Raw genomic sequence first — 14,330 nt, forward strand, 5'->3', positions numbered from 1 at the left:
CTCTTCCGATTTTTCCTGCCATCACCACATAACTTGCAGACCATCAAAGTGTGTTTTCCAGTGTTTATTTACAGGGAAAAGAATACGCACACTTAGAAATAATACACCAAAATAGTCCCAGACTGGCTGGCCCTTAAACTTACTAAGCTATTCAATACAGCTACAATTCCAGAGCCCCATTTTGGCCAATGACCCTCTTCAGCTCAGGAGCTCCCTTATCAGGACATATAGTTCTCCTCTGGTCCCAAAGGAAACTGACCTCTCTAGGCCCTACAACACCTCCACACTAAAGCCAGGACCGAGGCAATCAATCCTGGCTAACACCCTGACTCCAAAGAATCTGGTTCAGGGAAGGGGATACGTGAAACCAAGGCCAGGAAGTGACAAAGATTTCTGATTGCTTTCCTTCCTCCTCATCTGATTGGTGAAGAGAATAATCTCAGGGGGCCTCGATGTGAGATACCATGCCAGTATCCCAGGGAAACCTACTTTCCCACAATCCAGCATTCCCCAAATTCCTGGAATCTAGCAGGCTTCAGACCCCAGCATTCCAGCCATTCCCAGGGCCTGCATGATGTCTAGTGATACCCAGCAAGTCATTTCTGAGCCTAGATTTGCCAGAAAATAGCTGGTCTCAGGATTTTAATATCGGGGAAATGACTTCAACTCCTCTCTAGGAGGGAGAGTCTGAACTCTAGATCTTGTGCCAGGTAGCATGCTGGATTCACCTGACTGGCTTTGGGGACCATAGATGCCCACATCCCCAAACCTATTCCAACCTCCCCCCCACACTTTTAATTGACACTAAGTAGAAGCCAAAATAACACCCTCTGATGGTGATTCCTTGCCTCCAGAACCTCAGACACATAAAATTTTTGGAATGGAAGTTTAAATCCCTTGTTTTACACATGTGGAAACCGAGGCCTAGAAAAGGCCTAGGGTTTACCCAATCTCACACAAAGTTAGTCGCAGAACTGGGACTAGAACCCAGACCTCTTAATTCTCCGTCTAGAGCTTTTTACAATTCACCAAAATGTTAGGGTCAGGTAAGGGGCATCCCTGGTTTTACCTCGGGCGCCAGTAAGTGTGTGCTCCCAAGGCCCATCTCTCTCCATGTCTTTAGTCATACTGGAGGTGGCCAAAAGCATCCAAGCGAGACAACATATGTCAATACCTCCTTCAAATCCCACAGGCCTATCTAACCTGCACTGAGCCCAGAGGAGTTACAGTTCTTCCACCAGCCCTCCCGGATCCTGGGAATCTAGCAAAAACATGGATGGAAAGGTGAATATTCCAAATGCAGCTGTTAATTGCACAGGAGGTGGCTGGGGTAATGCAGGTATTTATTGAAAGGATGAGGATAAGATGTGACAGGCTCAGGGCTGGGCGGCCTTAAAATGGGTAAGGGGGCAGAGGCATGGGACAGGGAAGGAGAGTCACCATTGAGAAGACAGGAGATTGGAGAGAACCAGAGAAAAGAGCCATATTCCCACCTCCTTGGAGGACCTTGGCCTCAGCCCAGACCAGACCCAGGTAATCCATCCCTCTTCAGAGTCTTGGGGAAGGAGGAGGTTTCTCAATTACCTCATCCCAAAAAACAGGCCCAGGGAGTGTGTGCACTGGGTGCAAATGTGGCTATCCAGCATCAGTCCTTGCTTCAATATATCCTCAGTGCCTCTCCCTGCCTCCCATTACCTGTCCCCTCTGAGGTGTCCTGGCTACAGTGCCCTAACATGCCTGGGGCTTTCCAGAGCCTCCTCATTCCTGCCTCCTCTGGAGGCTTTTGGGTAGCCTCCAGGCAAGATGTCCTGTGGTGCACCCACATCTTCATGAGTCTTGCTTTTCACAAACTTCTGCCCCTCAGACCTCCTTCCTGAGCAGGCCCCACCCATGTGGGGCCTCCATCACTGACACACCACCACCACAGACTGGGAAAACCCTGCAGTAGCCAGTCTGTGCCCCCAGGAGGGGCCATGGGCCTGGGTTTTCAAACCAACTGCTGCCTACCCTTCTAGGGCTCAGGGCCACACTGCTGGCACAGGGCTCTGGACTTGAGGGGCATTTGGCCCACTTGGGGTGGAAGTGAAACATGGCTGAGGTGATTGGGGCCAGATCCCCAGACAGGCAATCTCAGAGTGAATGCATCTCCCCAGAGAGAAGAAATCGGAGGCAGATTCCACCTCAGGGGAGGAGAGTCCCCACCAAGGGCAGGAGAGAGGAGCTCAAAGAGGGTAGAATGATACCTGAGGGAAAGAAGACCCAAAGTAGAAGGGAAGGGCACTCCTACTCATTCCCAGTCCCCTGCCCACAGTACTGCCAGTACACCCTGATCTAATGCCAAAGCCCAATCTGTCCCTTCACCCCTCTTTGCCCCCCCCACCCAAGGAGACCCTTTGCCCAGTTAAGACCTTCTTCTTTTTCCCAGGATGGGATGATGGGTATTCAGGCAGTGGAGGGAGGGTTTGGAGACATCCCCTCCCACCCCCGGGGAACATTCCCCAGTTTTATCCAAGTATCTTCAACTCTCATACTTTTGGTATAAACTGCAGTGTTGGGAGGGGAAGTTTTAAAATGATTTGCTCATGCTGAGTGTGTCTCATGCTGGAGAACCATACAACATCTGGAATGGGTAAGCAGGGGGAAGGCGAACCCACCAAACAGTGCCCAGAGCAGGACCACCAATCCCCTCAGTTTGGGAATTTCCTTCTTCCTGATTCCCCCTCCCAATGTACCCTCACTTGTCTGCCCCGGCTCCAGGAGCTAAGCCGCCTTAAAGGTCACCGTGGTAAAAATAGAAGATGGGGTCACAGAGGGGATGGCAAACACCGACACTGGCCAAACGTTACCCTGCCAGGCCAACTGGAGTCAGTGTCAAGGCTGGCAGAGATACAGCCTCCCCTGTGAGGGGCAGGCCCACTTCACACTTGGCTCTTCCTTGTCCCAGGTTGTCCCCACTCCTCACACCTCCATGGTTCCTGAGGCCAGAAAGAAAGCAGGGTGATGGGGCAAGGGCACGGAATCTCCATCCTCAGCCCCCAAGAGCCTGGCCCTGGCTTTGGAGGGGCCTGGCTGGGCACTGACTGCTCCACTAGGGGGCAGAAGTGGTGGAAAAGAAATGGAAAATTTTGATTCTCCAACATTGAGAGTAACGGGTGCTGAGTCAGGGCTCCCCTCTCCAAAGGGGAAACTGGGGAAGTGGAGGCTGCTCCCACGTGAGCTGTCCAGAGCTGAAGTCAGCCCCTTCCTGGGAAGGTGTCAGAAGGTGCAATTATGTCTATGGGCTGAAATCCCCCACCCAGGCCCTCTACCCTGAAGCCCCCCACCCCACCCCCAGGCATTTCTTCCTCTCTCCACCCCCAGCCTAGGTGGATCTTAGGATGTACAGGAGGTCTCCGAGGGGAGGCTGCCTCTCTTGAGCCGCAGGCTGCCCCCATTCCAGCCCCGGGGGCAGATGTTGTAGCCACGGATACCGGGGGACCTGACCCCCGAGTCCTCAGAGTCGAGGGATACGTCGGAGTCTGTGGGTGAGCGACTGGTGTAGGGCTTGGCAGGGGAACGAGCCTGGGGACTAGGTGAGGGCACGGGGCTCCTGAAGGTCAAGGGCTGGCCGGTGCCCGGGCTCCTGGGGCCAGGGCAAGAGCCGCTGGCCGACAGGAAGGGCCGGGGGCTGTCCCCGAAGGGTGCTTGGGACGAGGTCAGGGGGCTCTTCAAGATGGGGGAGAAGGCGCCACCGGGCAGGGAGGAGAGGCGATGGCCGTCTCCCAGGGGGCTCTTCAGGGGAGGACACGGGCTGCCCAGCCCTCTGGGGCTGGCCGAGAAAGGCCTCAGCAATTCTGCCCCGGGAGATTTGGGGGAGGAGGAGCTCTTTCGGCGGGCGGCATTGATGATGTTCCTGGCGACCAGGGCCTGCATCTGGCGGCTGTTGCCTTTGGGCTCAGCCTGCATCGGGGACAGAGAGCGCTCGCTCCAGGAGGGGGACATGGGGGGAGGGGGAGGGGGACTGCTTGTGGTGACCGTCGGGCAGAACTCTGAAGGGCCGCGGCCCACCCAGCCGTCCAGGCTGCTGGCTGGCCTCGGTGAGCTGGGGGTCTCAGGAGGGGAGGTGGGGTCACATTCCCGTCTTTCCTGGGGAGAAAGCAAAGGGAGCAGAGGCAGTGTTAGTGTCGTTCCTCTCCGGGGCCTGGGTTGGGGTTCTGCTTAGAAGCACTGGACAGCAGAATAAGCTACTGGCTATCAAGTTCGCCAGACTTGTCTCTGTGGGCCTCCCCCCGCCTCCCATCCCTGGGGTTTGTCCTATGGCAGAATTGTAGAACCATACACTATACAAGTTGGAAGGGACCTTACAGATTATACCCAATTGAAACCTGGGCAGTGCAGTGGTGCTGTGGATAGAGTGCCAGGCCTGGAGTCAGGAAGACTCATCTTCCTGAGTTTGAATCTGGCCCTCAGATACTTACTAGCTGTGTGACCCTGGGCAAGTCATTTCACCCTTTTTGCCTCAGTTTCCTCATCTGTAAAATGAGCTGGAGAAGGAAATGGCAAACTACTCCAGTATCTTTACCAAGAAAACCCCAGACATGACTGAAATTACTTTAAAAAAAAGAAAAACAGACCTAAAGGAGGGAAGATAACTTGCCCAAGGTCACACAGCATAGTGGTGATAGACCCAGGTCTAGTATTTCCACTCTACAAACTGTCATTCATCTCCAGCATCCCATCTCTCTATGGTCATAATATAATCCCCTGTCCTCCCCAGTAGTGAAGGTGTTAGCTAATAAATCTTCAAGTCTAATTGGGCATAGAGGAAAGAAGACTGAATTAGGAGTCAGACATGGGTTTAGATACTGATGGTCCACTGCCCTATTGTGACCTGGGCAAGTCACTACAGCCCTGTAGTGACTCTTCTGTTCCTCTTCTGTTTCTCAAATGATCACTAATGTCCCTTCTAGCTCTAAACCCTATAATCCTGTGCTCTGCCTTTCAGGAGTATGGGCACTCTGATGAGAGTCCAAAAGAACTCAGAGCACAAACCTGGCGGGCAAGATATCAGGCACCAAAATGGGCCTGCTCAGTATCCTCTCAATCACAGCCCATGTCACTTCCCTAGCCAGAGGTCAGGCCCTGCCTTCTTTTTTTTTTTTTTTTTTTGGTGAGGCAATTGGGGTTAAGTGACTTGCCCAGGGTCATACAGCTAGTAATAAGTGTTAAATGTCTGAAGCTGTATTTGAACTCAGGTCTTCCTGAATCCAGGGCCAGTGCTCTATCCACTGTGCCACCTAGCTGCCCGCCCTGCCTTCTTTTTAAGGGAGGAGAGGGAGGAGATGAGAAGAGTAGCATGGAAATAGCTGCTAACCCAAGGAGATTATGCCCACCAAATTCCTCTAGGCTTTAGCAGAGATTGGGGAGGAGTGGATGTTTGGGCATAATAGATTTCTTCTGATGTTAAGGGAGGGCACAGCAGTGAGTAACCTAAGGCCCTGGACACTGCCCAATGATTTCAGCTTCCTACCTAGCAAAGAAATCAGGCATTCTCCCTCCCTGCCCACCCTCTCCTACACACACACACACACACACACACACACACACACACACCCTCCCCCAGTTTCCACTGACATCATTTAGAGAGGAGGAAGGAGATAGGACATTTTCCATCTGTTCGAGGACAGTTTTATCCTTTCCTGCAGAATTCCTGCCTGGCCCTCCCCTAGTGACCTATTCACCTTGAGCCCCAAGAGAAGATGGGAAAGGAGGGGCAGACCCTGGGCTGGCCTCTTCTTTTGAAAGCAAATGGGGCTTGGGGACCTTTGAGATCCTTTAGTTCAACCTAATTTTACAGATGTGGAAACTGAGGTCCTGAAAGGTAAGACATCTGTCCAAGATCACAAAGGCAGTCAGTAGGAAGGCCGTAACTCAGATCCTCCAGCTTTCAGTCCAGTGCTTGTACAATGACATCATAGCTATGAGGGAAAAGGTGTATGGTTATGAACTTTGGAGAGGAAAGTGGGTTGAATGATTTTTTTTTCTGGGTGATTGGGTACAACTGTTCTTTTTTTCTTTGTATTCCCCAGTGTCTAGCATATAGTAGCAGCTTAACAAATCATTGTTGCTTGATTGACTTCTCCTTCCTTTAAACGAAGGGAGAAAGTTGTAGTGACTGAGCAGGAATGTGGATGGTATCAAAAACTTCATTGGCAACCATGAGGCGTCTTGACTGGCTGAGACTGAGTGTGGGATTATAGAGGGGACCAGTGAGCTCAGGCTAGAACACTCAGTTGAGAAGGTTTTCGCTAGAATGGAAGCCATGATAGATGGAGACACGGGCCCCAGTCACAGTAGCAAACTAGTATACTGTCCAATTTGTTCTAAGCTATTTTCTTTGAGATGCACTCTTGATTACCTTCAATCCTGAGCCTGATAGCTTTGATTATTATATTTCTCCAGCTCAAGGACAAACCCTAGAAAAATCATAATTGTGGCCTGGAGGGTATGATAGGTTAAAGAAGATAAAGAAGTAGGCGCAACACCAGAACCAGACACCAAAATATGGTGAGGTTAGATGGAGATAAAGTTAAATGGGGACCAAGAGCAACTAATCTCTCACTGCAGGAAACCAAGCAAGCCTCAAGAACCAAAAGATGGGGAAGGGTGATTCCTTAAGGAGTTGGAAATCAGCAGAAGGGGAGAATAGAGAAAGATAGACAGTCTTAGGGGTCAAGATTTTCCCACTGATCAGTTCCTGACTAGGACTAAGCAAGACCTATATAGCATCATCCCTTCACAGTGTGGTGGTGTTCAGTCATTTTGGTCATTTCCAACTTCATGACCCCATTTGAGGTTCTCTTGGCAAAGATACTGGAGTGATTTGCCAGGCCCTTCTCCGACTCATTTGACAGATGAGGAAACTAAGGCAAAGGGGGTTAAGTGACTTGTCCAGGGTCACACAGCTAGTAAATGAGTGAGGCTGGATTTGAACTTAGGAAAATTAGTCTTCCTGATTCTGAGCCCAGTGAGCTATCAACAGGGGCTTCTAGGGGTCATTATTAAGTATGGTCATTCCTACCACTACCCTAAAGGAGCTTCCATACCACAGACTGAAAATACCCCCAATCCTCAGGATGATGGCTTCCTACTAAAGGGTGTGATCCCATCTGACGCAGTCAGAGAACAAGAGCGGCCAAATCTTCAGCTTCCCGACCAATTAGGATAAGGCAAAAGCCATGCAAACTCTTGTCCAATCAGGACCCATCAGTGGCTGATGCATTCAGCCTTTTACCCAAAGTTCAGCATCTGCCCCAAATACTGAGTAGTAATAGAGAAGCTCTACCAATTAGAATATAGTAACCATCAACATAAGCCAAGTACTCAAGTTCCTTAGCTCAGGTTCTGAGTGGACAATATCCTAGAACAGATGACCTTAGTGGGAGAGGCCTGCTGTCCTCTAGTCCAACTTATTGCTCTAAGTTAGGACTAATTATCCTATTCCAAACAAAGCAGGTCCTTCCCTATGACAAAGCAGCCTCCCTTTGAATGGACAACATCCCTAAGGCCAGAAGCAAAGCCCACACTGGGTGCTTGGAAATCTCCATTGAGCAGTACCAGGCCTAACCCCTTACTCACATGTCTTTCCAGATTATAGAAAAGCCCCGAGCAAGATTTGTTTACATCTATGCATGGTTAGAAGCTGCTTCTTGTCTCCAAGAGGGAGCAGTGTGGCCATGGGCACCATATGGGCGTAGGGATTGATGTGGTAATAGCAAAATGGGTAACGTGGGCCACAGGGGCCAAGGGACAGCCCTCTGACATGAAACACTTTTAGGTTCTCACAGCCAGGGATCAGAGCTAGAGTAGAGAAAGCCTCTGTCTTGAGGAGCTCAGGGATCCAAACCCTTCCTCGACCGGTGACACAGATCACTCCCCCATGGAGGTAGCTGGGGTGGTGAGGACTGAATGCCAGACAAAGAGTGGGAGCATATAGGTCTGACTTGGCTCGTTTCCCAGAACAGCCAACAACAGCACTGCCAGGAGCTGAAAGGTGGGTGCGGGAGGCCACCTACAGTATCTGAGTAGGCTCTGCCCAGCAGGCAAGAACAGGCTGCCTGTGGGCTGCATGTATTTCTAGAAGTCCGCAGATATGTCCATAAAGTTATAGCCTGCGGCCCACTGGGACCCAAGTTATATGGCCTACCTAGATGAGGAGGAGGAGTCGGGGCTAAGAAGGAGCAAGGGAAGAAACGGATAGAGCCAAAGGATCTCGGAGCCACTTACCTACTCTTGGATTCTCATCCCACCCCCAATTCAAAGCGCAGCCCCACTCTAATAATGCATTTAGAGGCTCCAGGAATGCCGTGTGGAGAGCGAAGGGGTCCTTGGAATTCAATTCCCAAGTCCTCCAACTTAAAGAACAGAAAGTCATTTTCATAGGCAGAGCCTATCGAAACACCAGTTGAAATTTGATCAGCTAAAGTGCTTTGAGACCTTCAAGTTTTTTCATACTGAGAACCCATGGATGAGAAGACAGTCCTTTACAAAAGCTCTAATGGGCAGCTAGGTGGCACAGTGGATAGAGCATCGGCCCTGGAGTCAGGAGGACCTGAGTTCAAATCTGGCCTCAGACACTTAGCACTTACTAGCTGTGTGACCCTGGGAAAGTCACTTAACCGCAATTGCCTCACCAAAAAAAAAAAAAAGTACAAAAGCCCTAACCCCAACACACACACACACACACACACACACACACACACACACACACACAGAGTTCAAGTGACTGAGCCAACTACTGGGATTTTTTCCCCATCCTGAGCCCGATAAAGGTAGAACATGAGGTGGAACTGGAAAGTCTGTGAGAAACAGAGCAGAGGCAAGGAGTGAACCAGGTTTGAGGTGTATTAAGAACCAGAAGAGGAGGCCAGAGGGAGAAGCACAGACCACAGAGCAAGTGTGTGTATGCAGAAGGTGAGGGGGGATCTTGTGTGACGGGCTCCATGCCTGGAGGTCTGGGTAGGGAGACTTCCCATGACAAAGTGGTTATTTATGCTCTCCATCCTTGAAGGGGCTGTGTGTGTGTGTGTGTGTGTGTGTGTGTGTGTGTGTGTGTGTGTGTGTGTGTGTCTAGTGACAGACTCTGAACCACGTTCCCATTCCTCTCATTCCTTCGGTGGGATGAACTCATGAGGAAAGCGCCCCCTGGTTCCCATGGAGACAGCTCAGTGGGCTCAGCCTGGGATGGGCTCTCCAAGCTTCAGGAGTCTAGACCTGGAGGAGGAGGAGGAGGAGGAGGAGGAGGAGGAGGAGGAAGGAGAGAAAGCAGATCTCCCCCATCCCCAGGTTATAGCCCTGTCCTTGGAAAACCTCCTTGGGATAGACTCCCTGGTGACAAAAACCATGCCTTCTTCTTCCGTATCCCCATGACACACTGCCTAGGCCGAGGCTCTGCACACCGACGCTAATATAATTATAGAATGAATTAGTATCATCTATTTAAGTTAGCAAATTCAGGCCCCAAGAGGGGATGCCATTTGCTCCTAGTCACACACGGGCTGAGGCTAACACCCAGGTCTCCCGTTGCCCCCACTGCCTCCTGCATGCCCATGAAGCTGTCATTATCCCTAGAGAATCAGGTAAGGCCACAGATGGTCTGGGGCAGTGTGTCTACTGTCCCCAAATCCCCTTGTCTCAGCCACTTAGCCTTCCATCTCCTTCAGCCAACAGTGGACCCACCTACGATCTGGTCCCTAATAACCACATAAGGAAAAAAGTTATGTGGCTATAATTTAAGATTCCCAGTACTGAAGGCCATGAAGATCAGTGCCTTGTCTCCAGGTAGGCCTTAATTCAATCCATGCCAAAGACAATGTCTAACCTGGACATCGAGAGCTTCAAGGAACAAGATCATGTGATCTTCAGAAGCCAATTCTAGGCTCTTCTTGGATCAGAAAATACCATCTGACTTCTAGCCTCAATCACTCTGATGGCAACATCTCTCTATTAATTCCTGCTTTCCCCCGGAGGGGCCCACCTTGCACTTAGAATGCCTTTCTCCCAAGTTCCTAGGCCAATCTCGTCATCCTTACTGGCTTCAGGCCTCCATCCTAGATTGGCCTGGCCACCCTTGTCTTAGGGGGCTGCTGGCATAGAGCCTGTCACAGAGAGGGAGTTGCTGGCACCAAAGGGCTGAGATGTTGCCAGCAAAGCCCCCTCGGAAATGCCTGGAGGTCTTTGGAATCTCCCCTCCCCCTTTGACTACTCATTCACATCTGACTCCTCCTCTGTATTCTTGTCCCTGAGGCTTCCTTCAGGGCAACCACTGCTAGGAATAACATTTCATCCCAAACTATTGGATGGGGACAAAGGCCTAGGGAACACAGGGAGGACTCAAACTTAGGGAGTATTGGAGCATCACAGGTGGAGTCTTTAACATGCAGCTGAAGATGCCTCCCTCCCCTTCTGGCGTTGTGCAGAGACAGTGTCCTAGAGCCCGATTCGAGGAGGGATGAAGGGAGGGAAAAAGTCACCCAGAAGAGAAAAGCCAAAGTTGCTCGGCCTCCCCCTCGCGTGAAGGTGGCTCTGCATGGGAGAGGTGGCAGAAAAGAGAAAGGCTGAGAGGACCACAAGAGTTCTCTGAAGCAAACATGTAAACAGTCTCACAAAGCTAGGAGTGGAGAAGGCAGAAACAGGCCCCAGGAAGGAGGGACCCCAGCAGCAGCAGACAGGAAAGGCATCAGGAGTTTCTGCTCATTATCAGGTACTTCCCACTGTTCTGTCAGGCAATGTAGGATGACCCCTTCCCCCTCCCCCAAAACAGTCTGCTGGCCCTTGGTGTGAACAAGAGGACCTGCCCAGCAGGCTCTGGCTGCTCCCTAAGCCTGGGTGTGCGAGGGTTGTACAAGTGTTGTCTGGTACTTTGCTCCAAGCTTGTCTCCCAGCAAGACGCTGTCATGGGGCCTCCCTGAGACCCTACATGCTCACTACAGCCCCCCTCGGATGGGACAAGGCCTTCCCCCTGCTGGCTACTGGGCTTGCAGGCCTCCAAGCTGATTCATCTCCCCATTCATCCAGCACCCGTGATTGATGGTCTTGGTGGGTGGTGGGATCCCTATTCGGGCCCACAGCAAACCCTGTTACTTGAAGCAAAAGGAAGGCTTCCACACCTGGGGCTCGATCCCTGCATTCCGGGTAGAGAATGAAGGTCGAGGAGCTTGGCCCTTGGCTCGTGGAGACCATGCCCGGGAAGGAGACACCGGGGAGACTTCACCACCGAAGGTGGGGCTGCTGCCACTCATCTGGGTAACATTTTGGACAAGCCCTCCTGGGCCCACTGGTGAGGGACACAGGCCAGGGGAAGAGCGTGCTGGCCGAGGCAGGGCAGGAGAAGGGGGAAGGACGGAGCTAGGCGGGCAGGGGGCCAACCTCCCCACAGGTTCCAAATCAAGAGATACTGGCTTGGCAGGTGAGGCTGCTCTCGCTGGGACCTTGGTTGGCTCCTTGGAGGGAGTGAGAACAAAGAGTGAGGACTGGATCTGGTAAGGCTGTTGTTTGGTAGGCTCCGCCTCCCTGCGTGGAGTCCTGTTCTCGGGCAGGTAGCCGTGGTAAAGAGATGCAGGTGGTGTTCGGGCTGGACTCCGGCTTGCCACCCGGAAGCCCCCTGGGAACCCTGGAGCGTTGGAATATTTCCAGGAAGGGGGCAGGGACATAGTGGGAGACGGGCAGCGGGCTAACTCGGTATGGCCCGGTGACTCAATTACATATTTCTCCATTCGGGATTGACGGCGGGCATACAGCTCAGCTCCCTTGCCAGTGGCCTCTGTGAGGTTCTGGTTTGGTTTGGGCTCAGGCTTGGCCCGGATGCTGGGTGACTTCAGACACGATGACCATTCTGGGAGGGTCTCCTCAGAGGTGGGGCTAGACCAGTCCCTGGGAGGTGGCTCGTTCTGAAAGTTGGATGCTTCAGCCCCAAGAGCAAATGGCTCCTCCTCCGGCCCCAGCTCCCCCTGGTCTCTCTGCTTCCGTTTCTCATCAGCTGTCTGCACCAGATCCAAGAGATCGGGGTTAGGGGTCACTTTGGGCTTCTCCACAAAGGTGAACATGGACTTCCTATTGCTTCGGCGGGCCATCGACTCCTCCAAGATTCCAGTCTTGGCCGCAGATGTTGATCTACCCTCCCCGTAGCCAGGCCCCTTGGGAAGTGCTTGCTTGTGTTCAGCGCTGGGGTAGAGAACAGAATACGAAGGCGGAGACCTGCCCCTAGAGACCAGAGGTGTCGTAGACAAGGTCTCAGCATAGGTGGGGGGTGGAGTGAAATTTCCCAATGGGCGTTTTTCCAGAGCAGGACTTCTCTGAACCATCACTGGTCTCTCTACCAGAGGGCCTCTCTCCACGGTAGGACTGCTCTCTCTCAAAGGCCTCCTCTCCACCATAGGGCTTCTCATCATTACAGTATGCCTCTGAACCTGAGGACTTCGATCCCCTATTGGGTGGGCCTGTGCCCTGGGGCTCATCTCTCCCATGGGGCGTCTCTCCAACATCGGACTCCGTTCTAACTGGCTGTTGATCCCTTGAGACTGAACTCCAAATGGCCTGGCCGTCCTGTTCACCACCGACTGAGGTTTGGCCAGGGTGAGGTGGACTTCACTATGCTGTTTGGGGGATGGAGGGCTGATAGCTGGCCCAGACACCTCTAGCCCCACTGCTTGGGCACTAGGCTTGACGTCAATGACCAAGACGCTAGACTTGACGTCAGAGACCGTGGCATTCATGGTAGAACTGGAGATAAGCTCCCCAGAATAGGGACTGGCCTTCCCATTTGTAGGTAATGTGCTTGGCTTCACCTCGGTAATCAGTGCACTAGAACTCTTGTCTGGGCTTGGGAAATGGGTCTTCTCATCTCCAAGCACAGTGCTGGGTTTAAAGTCAGCCACGGGGGTGTCCTGCTGTACCTGGTGTTCAGATACATTCTGTTCGGTGCCGGAGACAGATGTGTTCTGACCAATGTCCATCACTGGTGGGTTCTGGTTGACATCACTCACTAACGTGGCAGGTGTAGTCTCAGTCAGGGAAGGATTCTGATTAACATCCATAGTGAGAGCATTTGCGTCGGCCAGTGAAGGACCCTTCTGAGCTTCCTTGCTTTGAGATAGGTGAAGGCCATTGGCTGTGAGCAAGGCCGCATTTTCCTTTAGGTAAACCACCAAAGGAATCTCCTCTTCTTCACCGGCTGCATTCTCCAGGGATCTCTTGGTCAGGACATCTGCGTTCTCCCCAGGCCCTTCCATACTGCAGCAGGGTTTCCCTACCTCCGGGGCCTGGATACCAAGGGATGAAGAGAGGCTTGGACAAGAGCCTTGGGGAGTGTGATTCAGGCAGAGCCCTGGAACATGGTTTGGCGTCTCAACAGGGAGAGTTTGAGGACTGTGCCCAGGGCTGGGTTTCTGTCCCTGTTTCCCAAAGCTCTCAAAAGTGAACTCGTTCACTCTCTGCCGGCGCCTGTGGAAGAGCAGGACCCCTCGGGAGTTGGAGCTGGGAGGAGTGGTCAGCTGAGCAGCAATTCGCTGACTCTGGGCTTTGGCCTCTTTCAAATCCTTCTCAGTGAAGCTGGTACTCCGACACAATGCTACCAAGGAGAAGAAAAGAGAGAGAGTCCAAGGTTAGTGTCTGAGGTGGTTAACAATAACTTATTTTTAAAAAGAGAGAAAGAGAGAAAAAAAAGAAAAAAGAAAAAAAGGGGGCAGCTAGGTGGCGCAGTGGATAAAGCACTGGCCCTGGATTCAGGAAGACCTGAGTTCAAATCTGACCTCAGACATTTGACACTTACTAGCTGTGTGACCCTGGGCAATTCACTTAACCCTCATTGCCCCGCAAAAAAAAAAAAGGAGTTGAAGACTGCCACTGAGACTTGTGAGATGCCATGCATGATACAAAACAGAAAGGAGTGGGAGCCATAAGACCAGTACAAAGTGCCATCCAAACAAAACTTTCAAAACTTTGGGGCAGCTAGGTGGCACAGTAGATAGAGCACTGGCTCTGGAGTCAGGAAGACCTGAGTTCAAATCCAGCCTCAGACACTTGACACTTACTAGCTGTGTGACCTTGGGCAAGTCACTTAACCCCAACTGCCTCACCAAAAACAAACAAACAAAACTTTCAAAGTGCCATCAAGGTTAAAATCAAGAAGGCTTCATGGAAGAGGTGGCATTGAATGGAGCCTTGAAGGATAAGTAGGCCAGTGCTGGCATCCTCCAGGTAGTAGAGAATGGAGGAAAGATCTGGAGGTAGGAAAGCATGAAGTGACTTTAGGGAATCCCAGGCTTAAGCCCTGGTCCAGTTTGGCTGATCTG

The 14,330-nt window shown here is 51.8% G+C and overlaps 1 protein-coding gene across 1 annotated transcript; it reads right to left on the reverse strand.

Moving 5' to 3' along the window:
- Positions 1-1,326: 1,326 nt before the first annotated feature.
- On the reverse strand, positions 1,327-13,602 carry SYNPO (synaptopodin). The gene is made up of 2 exons (XM_043981581.1): positions 11,148-13,602; positions 1,327-4,125 (listed from the first exon to the last, which is right to left on the reverse strand). Exons 1-2 carry the CDS (start codon positions 13,266-13,268, stop codon positions 3,373-3,375), a joined length of 2,874 nt encoding a protein of 957 aa, XP_043837516.1. The 5' UTR covers positions 13,269-13,602; the 3' UTR covers positions 1,327-3,372.
- Between the last annotated feature and the right edge of the window lie 728 nt (positions 13,603-14,330).

Source organism: Dromiciops gliroides, chromosome 2, assembly GCF_019393635.1.
Source record: "Dromiciops gliroides isolate mDroGli1 chromosome 2, mDroGli1.pri, whole genome shotgun sequence".
Taxonomy (NCBI): domain Eukaryota; kingdom Metazoa; phylum Chordata; class Mammalia; order Microbiotheria; family Microbiotheriidae; genus Dromiciops; species Dromiciops gliroides.

Coding starts and splice junctions, on each gene's coding strand:
- SYNPO (XM_043981581.1), bottom strand. CDS start 13,268: ATGGAAGGGCCTGGGGAGAACGCAGATGTCCTGACCAAGAGATCCCTG. Junction 4,126..11,147: donor ATGCAGGGATCGAGCCCCAG/GTGTGGAAGCCT, acceptor CTTTCTCCCCAG/GAAAGACGGGAATGTGACCC.